The 15,035-nt window shown below is 47.1% G+C and overlaps 1 protein-coding gene across 2 annotated transcripts in view; it reads left to right on the plus strand.

Moving 5' to 3' along the window:
* The window catches only part of LOC144823412 (volume-regulated anion channel subunit LRRC8C-like), a 259,653-nt gene that overhangs the window by 177,059 nt on the left and 67,559 nt on the right, over positions 1 to 15,035 (plus strand). Inside the window, exon 4 of one of the 2 annotated variants that reach the window (XM_078681904.1) lies at positions 2,219 to 4,522. In XM_078681904.1, the coding sequence (XP_078538030.1) occupies positions 2,219 to 4,522 (2,304 nt within the window). The remainder of the gene's footprint in view (positions 1 to 2,218; positions 4,523 to 15,035) is intronic. The other variant, XM_078681908.1, reaches the window with a different exon arrangement.

The following is a 15,035-nucleotide window of genomic DNA, read 5'->3' on the forward strand; positions in this document are numbered from 1 at the left end:
TAACAATCAGTCCTTGGTTGTCTTCATGAATGCGGAGCGCCGATTGCACCATCCTTGTCCCGACCCCATTGGGCAGCAACAGGACTCCGAAATCAGCAAGCAGGAAAGAGTCCGCCAGCAGCACCAAAGTATTACAAGGTCATCCACGCCAATTTCCTGACCAACTACTGCCATCAGGGCCGGCTTTAGCGCTGGTGGCGTCCGGTGCGACAACTGTTTTTCGGCGCCCCCCAAAAAACCTCCTTCTCGGATTCCCTCATGACCACCTGTCAAAAGGTCCCCATATCTCTCTCCAAAGCCCCTCTCTCACATACATTTCATTTGTTTTAAAGCGCTGGTAAGGGCTGGCTTTACCAATCCACTCAGCTATCCACATAAAATACAGATATGTTCTTTGCGGCAGTCCTATTAATCCTCAATGCTACATTATGGCAAGTCCAAATTGCCACTAACAAAACTCTGATCTATCTCTCTCTAGCAGGAACATTAATTAATAGAGTTTCCTTGACGTTTTTATTGATGCCTGAAAGCTGGACGCAGAAGAAACTGCATCAGGTGCTTTTAAATCGTAAGTGATTACTAAACTCAGCCCTCCCCCGGAGGTCAGTTCACCCTCCTGGTCAGTGCCTAGTGCTGCCGCACCAGTCGCACCGCCCTAAAGCCGGCCCTGAAGGCCATTTAAGACGGAAAGTAGGAGTCGCGAAACGCAACAAGGCACCACCTGATATTAATAAACAAGGAGTATTGAGCTGTCAGCCAGAACAGTGAAGAAAGAGGAAACGGATAATTAAATCGGTTTGGTTTTGGGTGGTTGGTGGTGTTTTATTTGCTGTTGTTGTTCCTAGGATGGAACAGTAGTTCTTTTGTTTCTGGTGATATTTATTGGCTGCTGAGCGAATAAAGAGAAAGTAAATGTAAAATCCTCGCCTTCAGCCAAGACATAAAAAACATGGCCCAGATGTATTAAGGCTTTGCTTTGCCCTGGCAGCACACAAGATGACGCAGGGCCAGGCAAAACTTAGAATGATACAAACCAAGTCATGCAAGGCCACCTTGTGTAGCCCTGCATGGCTTGATAAATCTGTAGTAATGCAAGGCAGCACAAGTCACTGCCTTGCGTTATTCTGCATGGTGGGGTTATTACATGGGTGAACTGTTGTTGTTCCCACACATCCACTCATGCATTCTGAAGCATTCCCTGATTTATCAACACTGGAGGACCTAGGACTGCGTCAGAATGGTATGCCTTCCCACCGGGGGCACAACAAGGAGAATTAAGTTTAGTTCTCCTTGTTGCTTCCTCTTTCCGAGTGTACAGCATTCTGCAGCACACTTAGAAAGAGAAAAATGCTTCCAAGGGTTGTTTTTGTGCAGGAAGGGACAACTACCTGCACACAAAAAATCCTTTGAGGGACACCTTCCTGCACAAAAGCAATCCTGCCTGTAACGCAGGCACCCTTTCTTCATGGCATGAGGGTGCCTGCGTTGGCGCTAGGCTGCAGATTGTCCGCCTGCACAGGCAGATGACAGGAATGCGTCATACCTTTATAGATGAGGCGCATTCCTAGCCTTTCCCTTCCACGAAGTGCAGGGAAGCAAGTTGTCTTGATGTGTTTTGCGTGAAATAATATTTGATCTGCCCTCAGGCATTTCCGCTGGCAGTTTCTAGTAGGCATAGCTTTTTAGGATAGGTAAGAGTGGTTAGCAAACATGAAAAATCAACACGCCTCAGTAATCTGTTCCAACGAGTGGACAGTGGAAGGTGGTTAGCGGCAAGAGTGAGATGAGTTTCCTGTGCAGTGACCATGGCATTCTGAGTGTCCAGTTACAAACACCCAGCGACATTCCAAACGGAGAATATGGTGTGGAATGGTATTGAGTGATGCAAATTATGGCTAACTGGAGCCATTTACAAGAGGGTGTAGGGGTGTAATAGGCAGTCCAGGCACCACCAATGCACTGTTTTTTAAATTAGTGACAGATTGTGAACAAATTTCCCACCACAATGTGCAACCCAGTCAAGCTGGTCCTAAGAAAACATTAAAAAGTAGCGAGCACTATAGAAATGGTGTAAGTAGTGGTAATTTTATTAGTAGTAGCAGAGCTAACAACATCTAACTCATCATAAAACTAACTTATGCGAGTTGCAAAACTGATTAAATACAGTTTCTCAAAACTGTTTTTCTTACATAACTTTGTCATATTTGATCTTTTACAGGTGTCATTTGAAAAAATGATTTGTATTCCTGTGCCTCCTGGTCTTTCTGTGACTGACAATGTCTGGAACGTGACTCCTATGAATAAGCCGGACACAGTGGTCATGATCACTGGATTTAAAACTCAGCTAGACCTACAGTACTATGGGCTCATCAACCAGTGGTGCTACGACAATGCCATTTTGACATATTCAAAGTTTTTTCCTTATCTCATTCTCACAAATTCCATGATTTTCTTCATCAGTAGCAATTTCTGGTTCAAATTTCCTGGAACAAGCTCAAAGATAGAACATTTTATAGCCGTGCTAGGCAAGTGCCTGGATTCCCCTTGGACCACCAGAGCACTTTCAGAGACTGTGTTCGAAGAACCTGAATACTACTACGAACCGGCCAGCTCATCTTCGATAAGCCCCACTTCCTCCATTCCATCGTCAACAACATTAGTGATTGAAAGTAAAACGGAACATGTTGTCCCAACCTTGCCGCCAGAGGGGCCAGTGGAGGAGCCCTCGCTGGCATCTAAACTAACAAAAAAGCTCCCAGGAACATCACTTGATAGGACATCAGGAAAGATTCTGGACAAAAGGGAAGGCGAGCAAGCAAAAGCTTTGTTTGAAAAGGTGAAGATGTTTCGTGTTCACACGGAAGAGAAAGATATTCTTTACCAGATGTACAAGAGGCAGACCATTTTGCGGGCTCTGGAGACAGTGGTGTTCCTATCTTATGTTGCAGTCTACACCCCTCGCATGAGATATGCCGTCCATTGCACTGACTCTCTGAATATAACAGGTTTCATAGACTACTACTGTATCCATGGACTATGGAGAATGTATAGCATGCTCTCAATAGGTTATCTGTTTGCACTCAGCATCTATTGTTGCACCTGCTTCTATACTGTCTACTGGTTATTTTATGTCAAGCTCAAAGAGTACTCGTTTGAAGCCACCCGCAGAGAATCTGGCATCAGCGACATTCCTGACGTGGTCAACGACTTTGCCTTCTTGCTGCACCTCATTGACCAGTATGATACACTGTATTCCTGGAAGTTTGCTGTCTTTCTTTCTGACGTGAGTGAGACCAAGCTGCTGCAGGTGAACCTCAACCATTATTGGACAACTGAGAAACTGAGACAGTGCCTGACCATCAATTCCGAAGGGAAAACAGAGCTGCGACTCTTCATGATTCCCTGCATCCCAAGTCAGGTGTTCGAAGTGAACGAAATTGAAGTATTGAAGCTAGAATTTATCAGATCACCGACCATCAGTTCTACCATCACACACCTGCGATCACTGAAAGAGCTATGTCTCCACAACTGCAATGTGAAAATGGAATCTCAGGCTCTAATGTTTCTAAAGAAAACTCTGCTGGTTTTAAGAGTGCACTACTCTTCAGCACCAGAGTTACCCTCATGGCTGTATCAGATGTGGAAGCTCCAGGAGCTCTACTTGAAAGGACGCCTTCAGATTGACAAGGTGACCATAAATTTTCACTCACTTCGGGGCCTGAAGGAGCTCAAGACCTTGTATCTACAACTCTCCATGGGGAAGCTCCCATCGGCCATGTTGGATGTAGCAGGTACACTCAGTCAGTTGACTATTCACAATGAGGGTGCACGTTTTCATTCCCTCTCCAGCCTGAAGAAGTTTTACAGCCTGACTCACCTAAGGCTTCTGGACTGCAAGCTAGACAGGATACCAAGCTCCATTTTCAGTTTGACCAACATGAAAGAAATCGACCTGACCAACAACAATCTGATTTCCCTTGAAGAGCTTGCCAGTTGCCAACACCTGAAGAAGCTGTCTTGCCTAAAACTATCTGAAAACAGAATTACCAGTATTCCTTCAATTATTGAAAAGATAAGTACCATTACCACCCTGCAGGTAAATAACAATATGATCTCGGACCTCAATCCCAGCATTTGTAATCTGAAGGAGTTAAGCCATCTGGATATTTCTTACAATGCTCTTGAGATGATTCCCCAGGAGATAGGTCAGCTACAGAAGCTGGAGTACTTTAATGCATCGCATAACAACATATCTGATCTACCCGCGGAATTGTTTACATGTACTAATCTCCAAACCCTTCTTCTTTCCCACAATAAGATCCAAACCCTACCTTCATTGGTGGGCAATCTGGTGCAACTAAATGTTCTAACTCTAAACGAGAACCTACTGGAAAAGTTACCGGTAGAATTGGAAAAATGTATCTATCTCAGTAAGAATCAGCTCTTTGTAGAGAGGGAGCTTTTCTCTACACTGCCTACCGATGTAAGACATCAGTTGATGAACAAATCGCCAATCAAGGATGTGAGTAACGGGTTTCTGTTGGGCATAATCTCACATTAAATTGTGTTCCACGCACTGTATTTAATTCCAACAGAGATGCTTTAGAAGCACAACCAATTACAGTTGGTATTAATTAGAGAATACTGGGCCATATGTATCCAAATGTTGTTTTGTGATTCTCAAATTGTGATTTTCAACAAATCGCAATTTGAGAATCGCAAAATGCTATGTATGTGGGGTTTGCTAATAATTTTGCGAATCCCACATTTTCTTTATTTGCGAATCGCAAATTGAGATTCGCAAATAAGGAATACCTTCCCATTCGTTCCTATGGGCTAGGAGGCCCATAGGAATGAATGGGAAGGCATTCTCAATTTGCGATTAGCAATTAGGGAATCGCAAATTGAGAATGCAATTTCAAGGGTGCCAGGGTGTCAAAGACACCCTGTTGCACCCCTGAAATATGTATGTGTGCACATGTGGCGCACATACCTGCCCTAAGGGCAAGTATATGCGCCACATGGCACTTTGAAAAATGCAAAAAAGTGCATTTTTCAAAGTAATCGCAAATTACCACCAACTTGAAGTTGGTGGTAATTTGCGATTCCTTACGGCCAAATCACACTTATCCTGTGCTTCCTACATTGCATTTAAGGAACCGCAGTTTGCGATTCCTTAAGTGCAATTGCAAAATAGGGAATCGCAAATTTTGCAATTCCTTATTTTGCGAGTGGTTTTCTTTCTCATACTTTGCACACAGCTAAATAGCGATCGCAAACGCTGAAATTCTGCGAATTTTAGCATTAGCGATCGCAATTTAGCTTGATACAAATGCCCCTCTGTGAGTTATTAAATGTATTTTAAAGAGAGATTCTCATGCAGTGTAATACTACACAATACTTCAACTAGTAGGCAAGAGATGCAGTGATCCTCAATCCAGATGCAGGTGCCTGTAAAGCTTTTTTCATATCATCTATATCGATTTCAAGATCAATATGACAGGAGAGTATTTTTATAGAGATAGTTGCAGAACAAGGAGAGGTGTAGATAAAGACTGCTGCGGGTATGGGGCTAAGATATAAACACTCCAGTGACTCAGCTTTTACCTCAACACCAGATCTGCTCTTAGATCTTACCGTAGGTTAAGATTTCGATTTTAGTTTGTGCTTGATTTTTAAACTTTCATCAATGGTATGCTACCTAAATATCGAGTTTTAAATAATGTGTTACCTAAATATTGTTTCTTAGCCCTTTAACTTCCACTTAATCATTTCAGTAACCCGGGGACCCCAACTGAATCCTTATTGGCTCTGAGCCATTACTGGACGCGGGGACCCAGGCCTCAGGATTTTCGAAGATTTGAACCGCAGAACAAAACAACAAATACAGAAACAGGCATTCATCAAACTAAAACACAGATGATGAAACTTTTTGTTTAATATGCAGACAAATATATAAAAAAAAAAAAATTTAATAGGAAGGTTGGTGGTGTTTTAAGTTCAGTTGATTCCACTAATCATCCGTACTATATTTTGATTGATGCACTTGCACTGCTCCCACAAATCAGTCTTTTAGCCTCCAATTTCAATGTACTTTACATTTGCAGAACATTTGAAAATTTTCGGTTCTTTAAATACACTTTATCATTCTGTAAATACTGTTCAGTTGTCTAAGCAGTTGAAGACTCCCTAAGGAGGCTTTTTGGGCCCCCATGTTGTAATTTAGCAGCGATTAGGTTAGGCATTAGCAGAAGACATCTTGTATTTAGAGACTATCTTGTCCGTTGTGTGGAATCCATTTTGTACTTCTGGCAGCCATTTTGTTTGCCATGTGCTCGCCATGTGCTCTGTCCTTCCTTCCTGTCAACTGCTCTTGAAATCTGCCTAGAGACGAGATATATTTAGCCTCTTCTGCTTCGCACATGCTCAGTTGAGCTTACAGCTGTCCCCAACTTGTAACTGTCAGGATGTGTCCACCAGAATTAGCTAACTGACAGCCCCTCCCACTTGCCAGCACACTCTCTGTATGACCTTATATGTATTTAAAACCAGCATTCTGTACTTGTACCGCCTTCATTCGAGCCCCTGTGTGGGTATAAAAGGACCAAGCTCCTTCCAGCCAGTGTGCTACTTCATACATTGCCGAAGGGTGTTGTGTGAATGTAGTTCCACCTCATGAGGTTTAATAAACTCTGTCTTTTCTATTCCAGCTTCTGTGCCAACTTCTTTCTATTGGTCTGAGGACTCTGTGCAGAGAAGGGAGAACCCCTAGCACTGGTAGGCCTTGCTGAGGCTCACCACCACAAATTGGCGCTTCCAACGCGGGGCTCATCGGCGACTCGGATGCCCGAAGGACTGGTCGCGACGAAGGATTGGAATCTCGCTTTGGACGCGATCGCTGCCTGAGGAGACCCGAGTCCTGGCACCCACGGCGTTTTTCCTTTCTTTCTGATCTGACCATCCAGGTGGCGCCGGTCCTCGACTGAGATCTCTTCTGTTGATTTGCCGTGCAGTGACCATTTGGTCGATTTGAGAACTTGGCAGTGGGAACCTGGACACCATTTGATTGGTAAGAGCCGTTCTGCGGCACTTGCTGTTGGTTTGACGCCTTTGATTGGTAAGGTAGTTTAGTAACATTTACTGCCGCTTTGTTTGTACGATTGGCCAATATTGAAATCTGTTTGACAATTATATATGTATTGCAATTCATATAGGCAGGTAATGAGGAGATTTTTCTCTATTCCCGCTTCCCGCCACCGCTTCCCGCCACCGCCATTAGCCCCGCCCCTTTTTCTTCTGTACCCTCCCCGCTCCCGCCTCCCAGCTGCTCCGCCCACCCGCGCACTTCGCCTTAAATGGCGACCGTGCGAACGCGCAGCGGTCACGCGCAGCGGGCGCGCCGATTGTGCGCCGAAGGCGCGCCAAAGGTAAGCCCGTCTGCGCCCGTCCGCGACCGGATCGCGACCAGCGCCAGGACCCCTGGCCCCCGAAGAGCCCGACCGACCCGCCTGACGTACTCCGCCGCCACCCTCACCGCACTCAACACCGGCCGACTCCCAGATTGCCACCTTGCCGCTCCACGAGGTACCCACGGACCTTTCAGCTGCCACGCCTGCAAGTTCTCCTGCATCCGGACCAGCCTCGCACCAGCACCCGCCAAGACGAACACCAGCAGCACCCACCTCAAGTGCATCCTGCTCAACACCCGCTCCGTCCACAGACACGCCATCGAACTCTGGAACCTCCTAGACGCCACAGCCCCTGACGTCGCCTTCCTCACGGAGACCTGGATGAACGCCTCTTCAGCTCCCGACATCGCCATCGCTATCCCAGAGGGCTACAAGATCGTCCGGAGGGACCGAAACGCCAACCAGACGGGAGGAGGCATCGCCATCATCCACAGGAGCACCATCCGTCTCACGACCAGCACCGACAACACCCTGACCAGCGCCGAACACCTGCACTTCCAGATCCACACCAACCCGAACACCACCCTCAGAGGCACCCTGATCTACCGACCCCCTGGACCACGCACGCAATTCAGCGAGGACATCGCCGACTTCGTCAGCCCGCATGCCCTCCCCTCCGCCGACTACATCCTCCTGGGAGACCTCAACTTCCATCTGGAGAACAACAACGACCGCAACACCATCACCCTGCTCGACAACCTCGCCAACCTGGGACTCAAGCAACTGGTGTCCACCCCCACCCACCTCGCCGGACACACACTCGACGCAGTCTTCTCCTCCAGCACAGACATCAACTTCAGCCACGCCACAGAGCTTCAATGGACGGACCACAGCTGCGTCCACTTCACCTTCAAGAGAACGACGTCCCACCACCACCAGAAACAGGCCGCCCGCAGATGCTGGAACAAGATCACAGCAGACCAGCTCACCACCTCCCTGAGCCAGCACCCACCTGCCAGCTCAGCGAACCCCAGCCAGGCCGCAGACAACCTCACGAAGTGGATCAACAACTGCGCGGATGAACTCGCCCCACTGAGGACCCCGCCCAGCAGACCCGGCAGCAAGAAGGCCCCATGGTTCACCGACGAACTCAAGAGCTCCAAGAAGAACTGCCGAGCCCTCGAGAAAGTCTGGAGAAGGGAACCGACACCGGACAACAGGACCTCCTTCAAACTTGCCACCCGGAAACACCACCAGCTGATCCGCGCCGCCAAGAAAACAGCTTTCAAGGACCGGTTGGACAACAACGCACACAACTGCAAGGAACTCTTCAACATCGTGAAAGAGCTTTCCAACCCCAGCGCAGGAAACAACGACATCACCCCATCGCAAGACCTCTGCAACTCCCTCGCTTCATACTTCCACAACAAGATCGCCGACATACACAACAGCTTCAACAACCAACCAACGCACACTATGACCGAACAACCACCCCCCACCACCACCCTCCACGCCTGGACCCCGATCAGCACCGAAGACACCATCCGCACGATGAACTCCATCCACTCCGGATCACCGACCGACCCCTGCCCTCACCACGTCTTCAACAAGGCCGACGCTGTCATCGCACCCCACCTGCGAGACATCATCAACACATCCTTCGACACCGCCACCTTCCCCGAGAGCTGGAAGCACGCCGAACTCAGCGCTCTTCTCAAGAAACCCACAGCGGACCCCACCGAACTCAAGAATTACCGCCCCATCTCGCTCCTCCCGTTTCCAGCCAAAGTCATCGAGAAGACCGTCAACAAGCAGATGGCCGCCGTCCTCGAGACGAATGGATCCCTCGACCCCTCACAGTCCGGCTTCAGAGCCAACCACAGCACCGAGACCGCCCTCATCGCCGCCACCGACGACATCCGAGCCCTGATGGACAATGGAGAAACAGCGGCCCTCATCCTCCTAGACCTCTCCGCGGCATTCGACACGGTCTGCCACCGCACCCTAGTACGGCGCCTCAGCAACATCGGCATCCAGGACAAGGCGCTGGAATGGATCATCTCCTTCCTCGACGGAAGAACACAGAGAGTCCGCCTACCACCGTACAAGTCAGAGGCCTCCGAAGTCATCTGCGGCGTCCCCCAAGGATCATCTCTGAGCCCCACCCTCTTCAACGTCTACATGAGCCCCCTTGCGGCCATCGTACGCAAACACAACCTCAGCATAATCTCCTACGCCGACGACACCCAGCTGATCCTCTCCCTGACCAACGACCCCGCCGCCGCCAGAGCCAACCTGCACGAAGGGATGAAAGAGGTAGCCGAGTGGATGACGACCAGCCGCCTGAAACTGAACTCGGACAAGACAGAGGTCCTCATCCTGGGCTCCTCACCCTCCGCCTGGGACGACTCCTGGTGGCCCCCCGCCCTGGGCACCGCACCCAAACCGACTGACCATGCACGAAACCTGGGCGTCATCCTGGACTCCTCCCTCTCCATGACCAGGCAAGTCAACAACGTCTCCTCGGCGTGCTTCAACATCCTACGCATGCTACGGAAGATCTTCTGGTGGATCCCCACCGAGACCAGGAAGACCGTCACCCAGGCCCTCGTCACCAGCCGACTGGACTACGGCAACGCCCTCTACGCCGGTACCACCGCCAAGCTCCAGAAGAGACTCCAGCGGATCCAGAACGCCTCAGCCAGACTCATCCTCGACATCCCACGAACCAGTCACATCTCCGGACATCTGAAAGACCTTCACTGGCTCCCCGTCAACAAAAGAATCACCTTCCGCCTCCTCACCCACGCACACAAAGCCCTACACGACCAAGGCCCGAGCTACCTCAACAGCCGAGTCAACTTCTACGCTCCCAAACGCCACCTCCGATCAGCCAACCACGCCCTCGCCGCCGTCCCCCGCATCCGAAGAGCAACTACAGGAGGAAGGTCCTTCTCCTACCTGGCCGCCAAGACCTGGAACTCCCTCCCGGCCGACCTGCGCCTGACCCAAGACCATCTCTCCTTCAGGAAGAAGCTGAAGACCTGGCTGTTCGAGCAGTAGCGGCACCCCCCCCCTCCCCCAGCGCCTTGAGACCCTACGGGTATGTAGTGCGCTCTATAAATGTCATTGATTGATTGATTGAACAGCGCAACGTACGAAGAGTACCTTAAGCGCTACTTTGATTATAATACTGCATATTTTTCACTATTTTTGGCATGCCTGTTTCCAGCACACTTCGCAGGATGTGTTGCTTTTGTATTGGTACCAATTTGAGACTTGACGAAGCACAACCGGCCCCCCCGGAGGGGACGCCTAATAGGGACATGTATGTTAAGTATGGTATTTCTTCCATAATGTACAGCACGTTATGGAACAAATACACTCGTAAAGGTCCTGAGTTGTGTTGGCCTATGCATGGGTCATTTGATTTGCGAAAGATTCAGTATGTGGAGCAACGAATGTATAAGCGAAAGGCTAGGCAAGATATGTTTGACTGTGTGCGAATGTGGGAGAAAGAAGTGCGTGAGCGAATGAAGCGCGAGCAAGCCTTGATTAAAAAAGAACAACGTAAGAGTATTCATGCGAAAGCATTGGAAAAGAAAAATAAAGAAATTAAAGAGAGGTAAATGGCCAATACGCTGTATGTAGACCTCTTTATCGTATTCTTAATGAACCCCAAGATGATTCTCTCTTATTAGATCGTTGTCCACCTCTGTATACTCTCCCTACTGCTCCTTATGAGTCAGATGAGGACTCTCCTACATACCAGGACAAAGCTCGAGAAACTCGTTCGATGTTATCTGCGTCTGACATTAGATCTGCTGCCCGTCAAGCCGTTCGTAGTACTACTACTGTTTCTGAACTTCTAGATAGTATAAAAAGTTGGCAGGAAAGGGAGCAGATATATTTTACTGAGGTATTTGCTGCAGAGTTTATGAAACGATTTAGGCAACATTCGGTAGAAATGGAGCCCAATGATGTAGCAGCTGATTGTAAACAATTACGTGACGGTCTTTTTGTCTTTTCCCAGGTGCCTGACACGATCAAACACTTGGTTAAAGTGCGTATTGACGCAGCCCGTTTGCGAGAGGAGAAAAAGGCAGCAGATGTAGCTGCACAAACATCCCACGTCAGCATGGCACGAACTTCTACCCTTGAAACAGATAAGAATGTTGTAATTAATGTGAAACCCATGCGGGAAGCCACGCCTTTATATGTTCCTCCTAAGGGAACGGGTACAAATGATGATAAGACTTCTGTAGATGCTAAAGGGTATTTTATTTATAATTGAGTTTACACTCCTTGGAATAGAGAAGATGTTATGGCCCTTGAAAATGCATTGCCTGATCCGCGAAAGAATCCAGCAGCCTTTTATGAGGAAGTTGAGGGTGCAATTAGTTCTTGTACTATGACTTTGCCTGATATTGATTTGTTTTTTGGATTAATATTACCGCCTGATATGTGGAGAACTGTGCGTAAAGTTGATGATCGTGCGACATTTGGAGCATTATGGAAAGATTTAGAGCAGTTAGATGAAGATAGAGAACCTGCACAGAAACCGTGTCAGTTAATTTTAGACCTTCCGGCAGCTATATTAGTTAAGTTAAAGACGATTATTTCCCCTAAAAAGATTGATTGGACTGTATTAGCGTCGTGTAAGCAAAAGGCAGATGAATCGGTTTCATATTTCTTTACACGCTTTGAAGAGGCATTCCATGATTTTAGTGGGCAGTCATTAACAGATGACACTGGTAGGCATCTGTTTGTCAATAAATATGTCGCAAACCTTTTGCCAGGAATAGCTAGTCGCCTGAAGGCCAATGAGAGTTCATGAACTACCTCTCCGGTTTCTCTCCTAACCATGGCTCAGTATTATGAGCGACAAGAATTAGAAGCTAAAGGTAATGAGGATAAAAAGTCTAAAGAGTTGAAAACAAAGGTTATGTTAGATCAAGCATATGGACCGCCTTCTAGAGGTAATGGTAGAGGCGGACATGGATCTTATGGTTCGTCTTTTCCTTCTTATACTCGTTCGAATTTATCTGTTGACCAGTGTGCGTACTGCAAGAAATTTGGACATTGGCTTTCTGATTGTCCAGTACTGCGTGCTCAGCAGTGTCCACGTGGTCGAGGACAAATGAGAAATCGCTCAGGATATTCAGGACTTAGAGGAAGCACGAATGATCGCGCTAAGTTTGATGCTAAGACACGTGGGCAGGATTGGTTTAACACTTTTGATAGAAGGAACCAATATCAAATGTCCGACTATGTTCCGTCTGATTTTCAAGATTCTGCTTATGCATAGGATTGCCTCGGATGGGGTAAGGAATTAGTTAAAGTTCCAGTAGATCAGAGGGGTCCCTATGTTACAGCACATGTTTTGGTTTCTACTGATCAGTTTCTGGTTGATACAGGAGCTACTCGTAGCACCTTGTCTAAACAATTGGTTCCAAGGGCTCCCCTGTCTGGCTTAACTATAACATCAATAGGTTTCGATGGAACACCTTCCCGTAGCCCATTCCACAACTACTCGCATTCCATGTTGATAAGTTTACTGCTCCATGTCCGTTTTTGCTTTCTCCAAACACACCAGAGAATATTGTGGGTCTTGATATGCTTAAATATTTCAGGGCTACGATACGATGTTCTCCGGAAGAAGTATGGGTTATTTTGATTGACAACTACCCTTTGATTGAGAGATCTTGTATTGTTAAAGAGGACATTGCACTAGCCTCACTCTCTAGTACTTTGTGGGCTACTTCAGACACCGATGTAGGACAAATGGTTAATCCGTCAGTGCATATTAGTGTTAAGGAGGGTGCTTCTTTGCCAAGACTGCCTCAGTATAAAATTTCTAAAGAAGGAGAAAAAGCACTTACACGCATTGTTCATGATTTGATTAAAGTGGGGGTTGTGGAAGAAGTTCCTTACAATGTTTGCAATAGTCCGATCCTTCCCATTTTGAAAAAAGATACTGACACCAGGATTTATAGATTCATCATTGATTTAAGAGCAGTCAACAAGATTGTAGTACCGCAGTACCTTGTGGTTTCTGACATAACGCCATTACTTACCCTGGTCCCTCCGACAGCAACTACATTTTCTGTAATCGATTTGAAGAATGCTTTCTTCTCGATTCCTATTCATTCTGATAGCCGATATTTGTTTGGTCTCACTCTGAATAATCGATCATACAGATTTTGTAGAGTTCCTCAAGGCTATACTGAGAGTCCTAGTATTTACAGTCAAGCATTGAAGAGACAGCTTGATTCCTTTACTTTGTCTGAAGGAGTGGCTCTCATACAATATGTCGATGACATCTTGTTGTCAGCTGATACTCCTGAGCAGTGTGAAAAATGTATTTTGTCTTTGCTTTATTTTCTTGTTACACACCATCATAAAGTATCACGAAAGAAATTGCAATATTGTAGACCGAAGGTAACCTACTTAGGTCACCTTCTGTCTAAGGAGGGCCGTGCATTGACACCAGATCGCAATTTTAGACACCCCAGTACCTTCCACACAGAAAGATGTCCGTGCGTTCATTAGTTTGAATTCGTTTTTTCGGCAATGGATATTGGGCTTTTCACACATTGTTAAACCCCTGCTAGCGCTTTTGACTAAAAACACTCCGATCCCCCTTCCATGGACAGATGAATGCCAAAATGCTTTTCGTCAGTTAAGACAAGCTCTCTGCTCTGCACCAGTGTTAGGCACACCAGATTACACGAAGGTTTTTACACTCTATGTACACGAGAAAGATGGATGTGCATTGTCAGTTTTAGTACAGACACATGGTGATAAGCAGCGTCCCTGTGCATATTTTTCTGTAGTTCTTGATCCTGTTGCTCGTGCGTTGCCTGGATGCTTCCGTTCAGTTGCAGCAACAGCTGTGTCCATACGTCAGAGTGAAGGGATAGTGTTGTCACACAAACTGTTGGTTCTAGTACCCCATGCAGTAGATGCCCTTTTGAATCAGACCAAGACACAACACTTAACTAGTGCTCGCCTGACAGGATACGAATTGACACTGTTAGCCCCTCATATTACCTTGAAGAGATGCACAACACCGAACCCAGCCACTTTGTTGCCATATCCTGCGACTCAGTCCCAGTCAAAGGAACCTCACAATTGTATATTCCTTACTGAGGAACAGACAAAGGGTCGTATCGATTTGCAAGATACGCCCCTTCCAGATGTAGATGGGGAACTGTGGGTTGATGGGTCTTGTCTGAAGTTACCAGATGGCACGACTTCAGCTTCCTATGCAATCACCACGCTTGAGACAGTAGTGGAAACAGCTTGCATACCTCAGAAGTCGGCTCAAGTAGCTGAACTAATAGCTTTGACACAAGCGTGTGAACTTAGCACTGACTTGTGTGTGAACATTTACACGGATAGCCGCTATGCTTTTGGAGTGGTTCATGATTTTGGCCTACTCTGGAAAGAAAGAGGCTTTCTTACATCCCACGGGATGCAGATAATGCACGGAGAATTAGTACATAATCTCTTGACTGCACTTACATACCCAAAGAAAGATGCTAATATGAAGTGTAGCGCACACAAGAAAATCATTGACAAAATAGGACAAAGCAATGCCTTTGCAGATCGCGTAGCTCGTGA

This window comes from Lissotriton helveticus, chromosome 1_1 (genome assembly GCF_964261635.1).
Source record: "Lissotriton helveticus chromosome 1_1, aLisHel1.1, whole genome shotgun sequence".
Classification (NCBI taxonomy): Eukaryota; Metazoa; Chordata; class Amphibia; order Caudata; family Salamandridae; genus Lissotriton; species Lissotriton helveticus.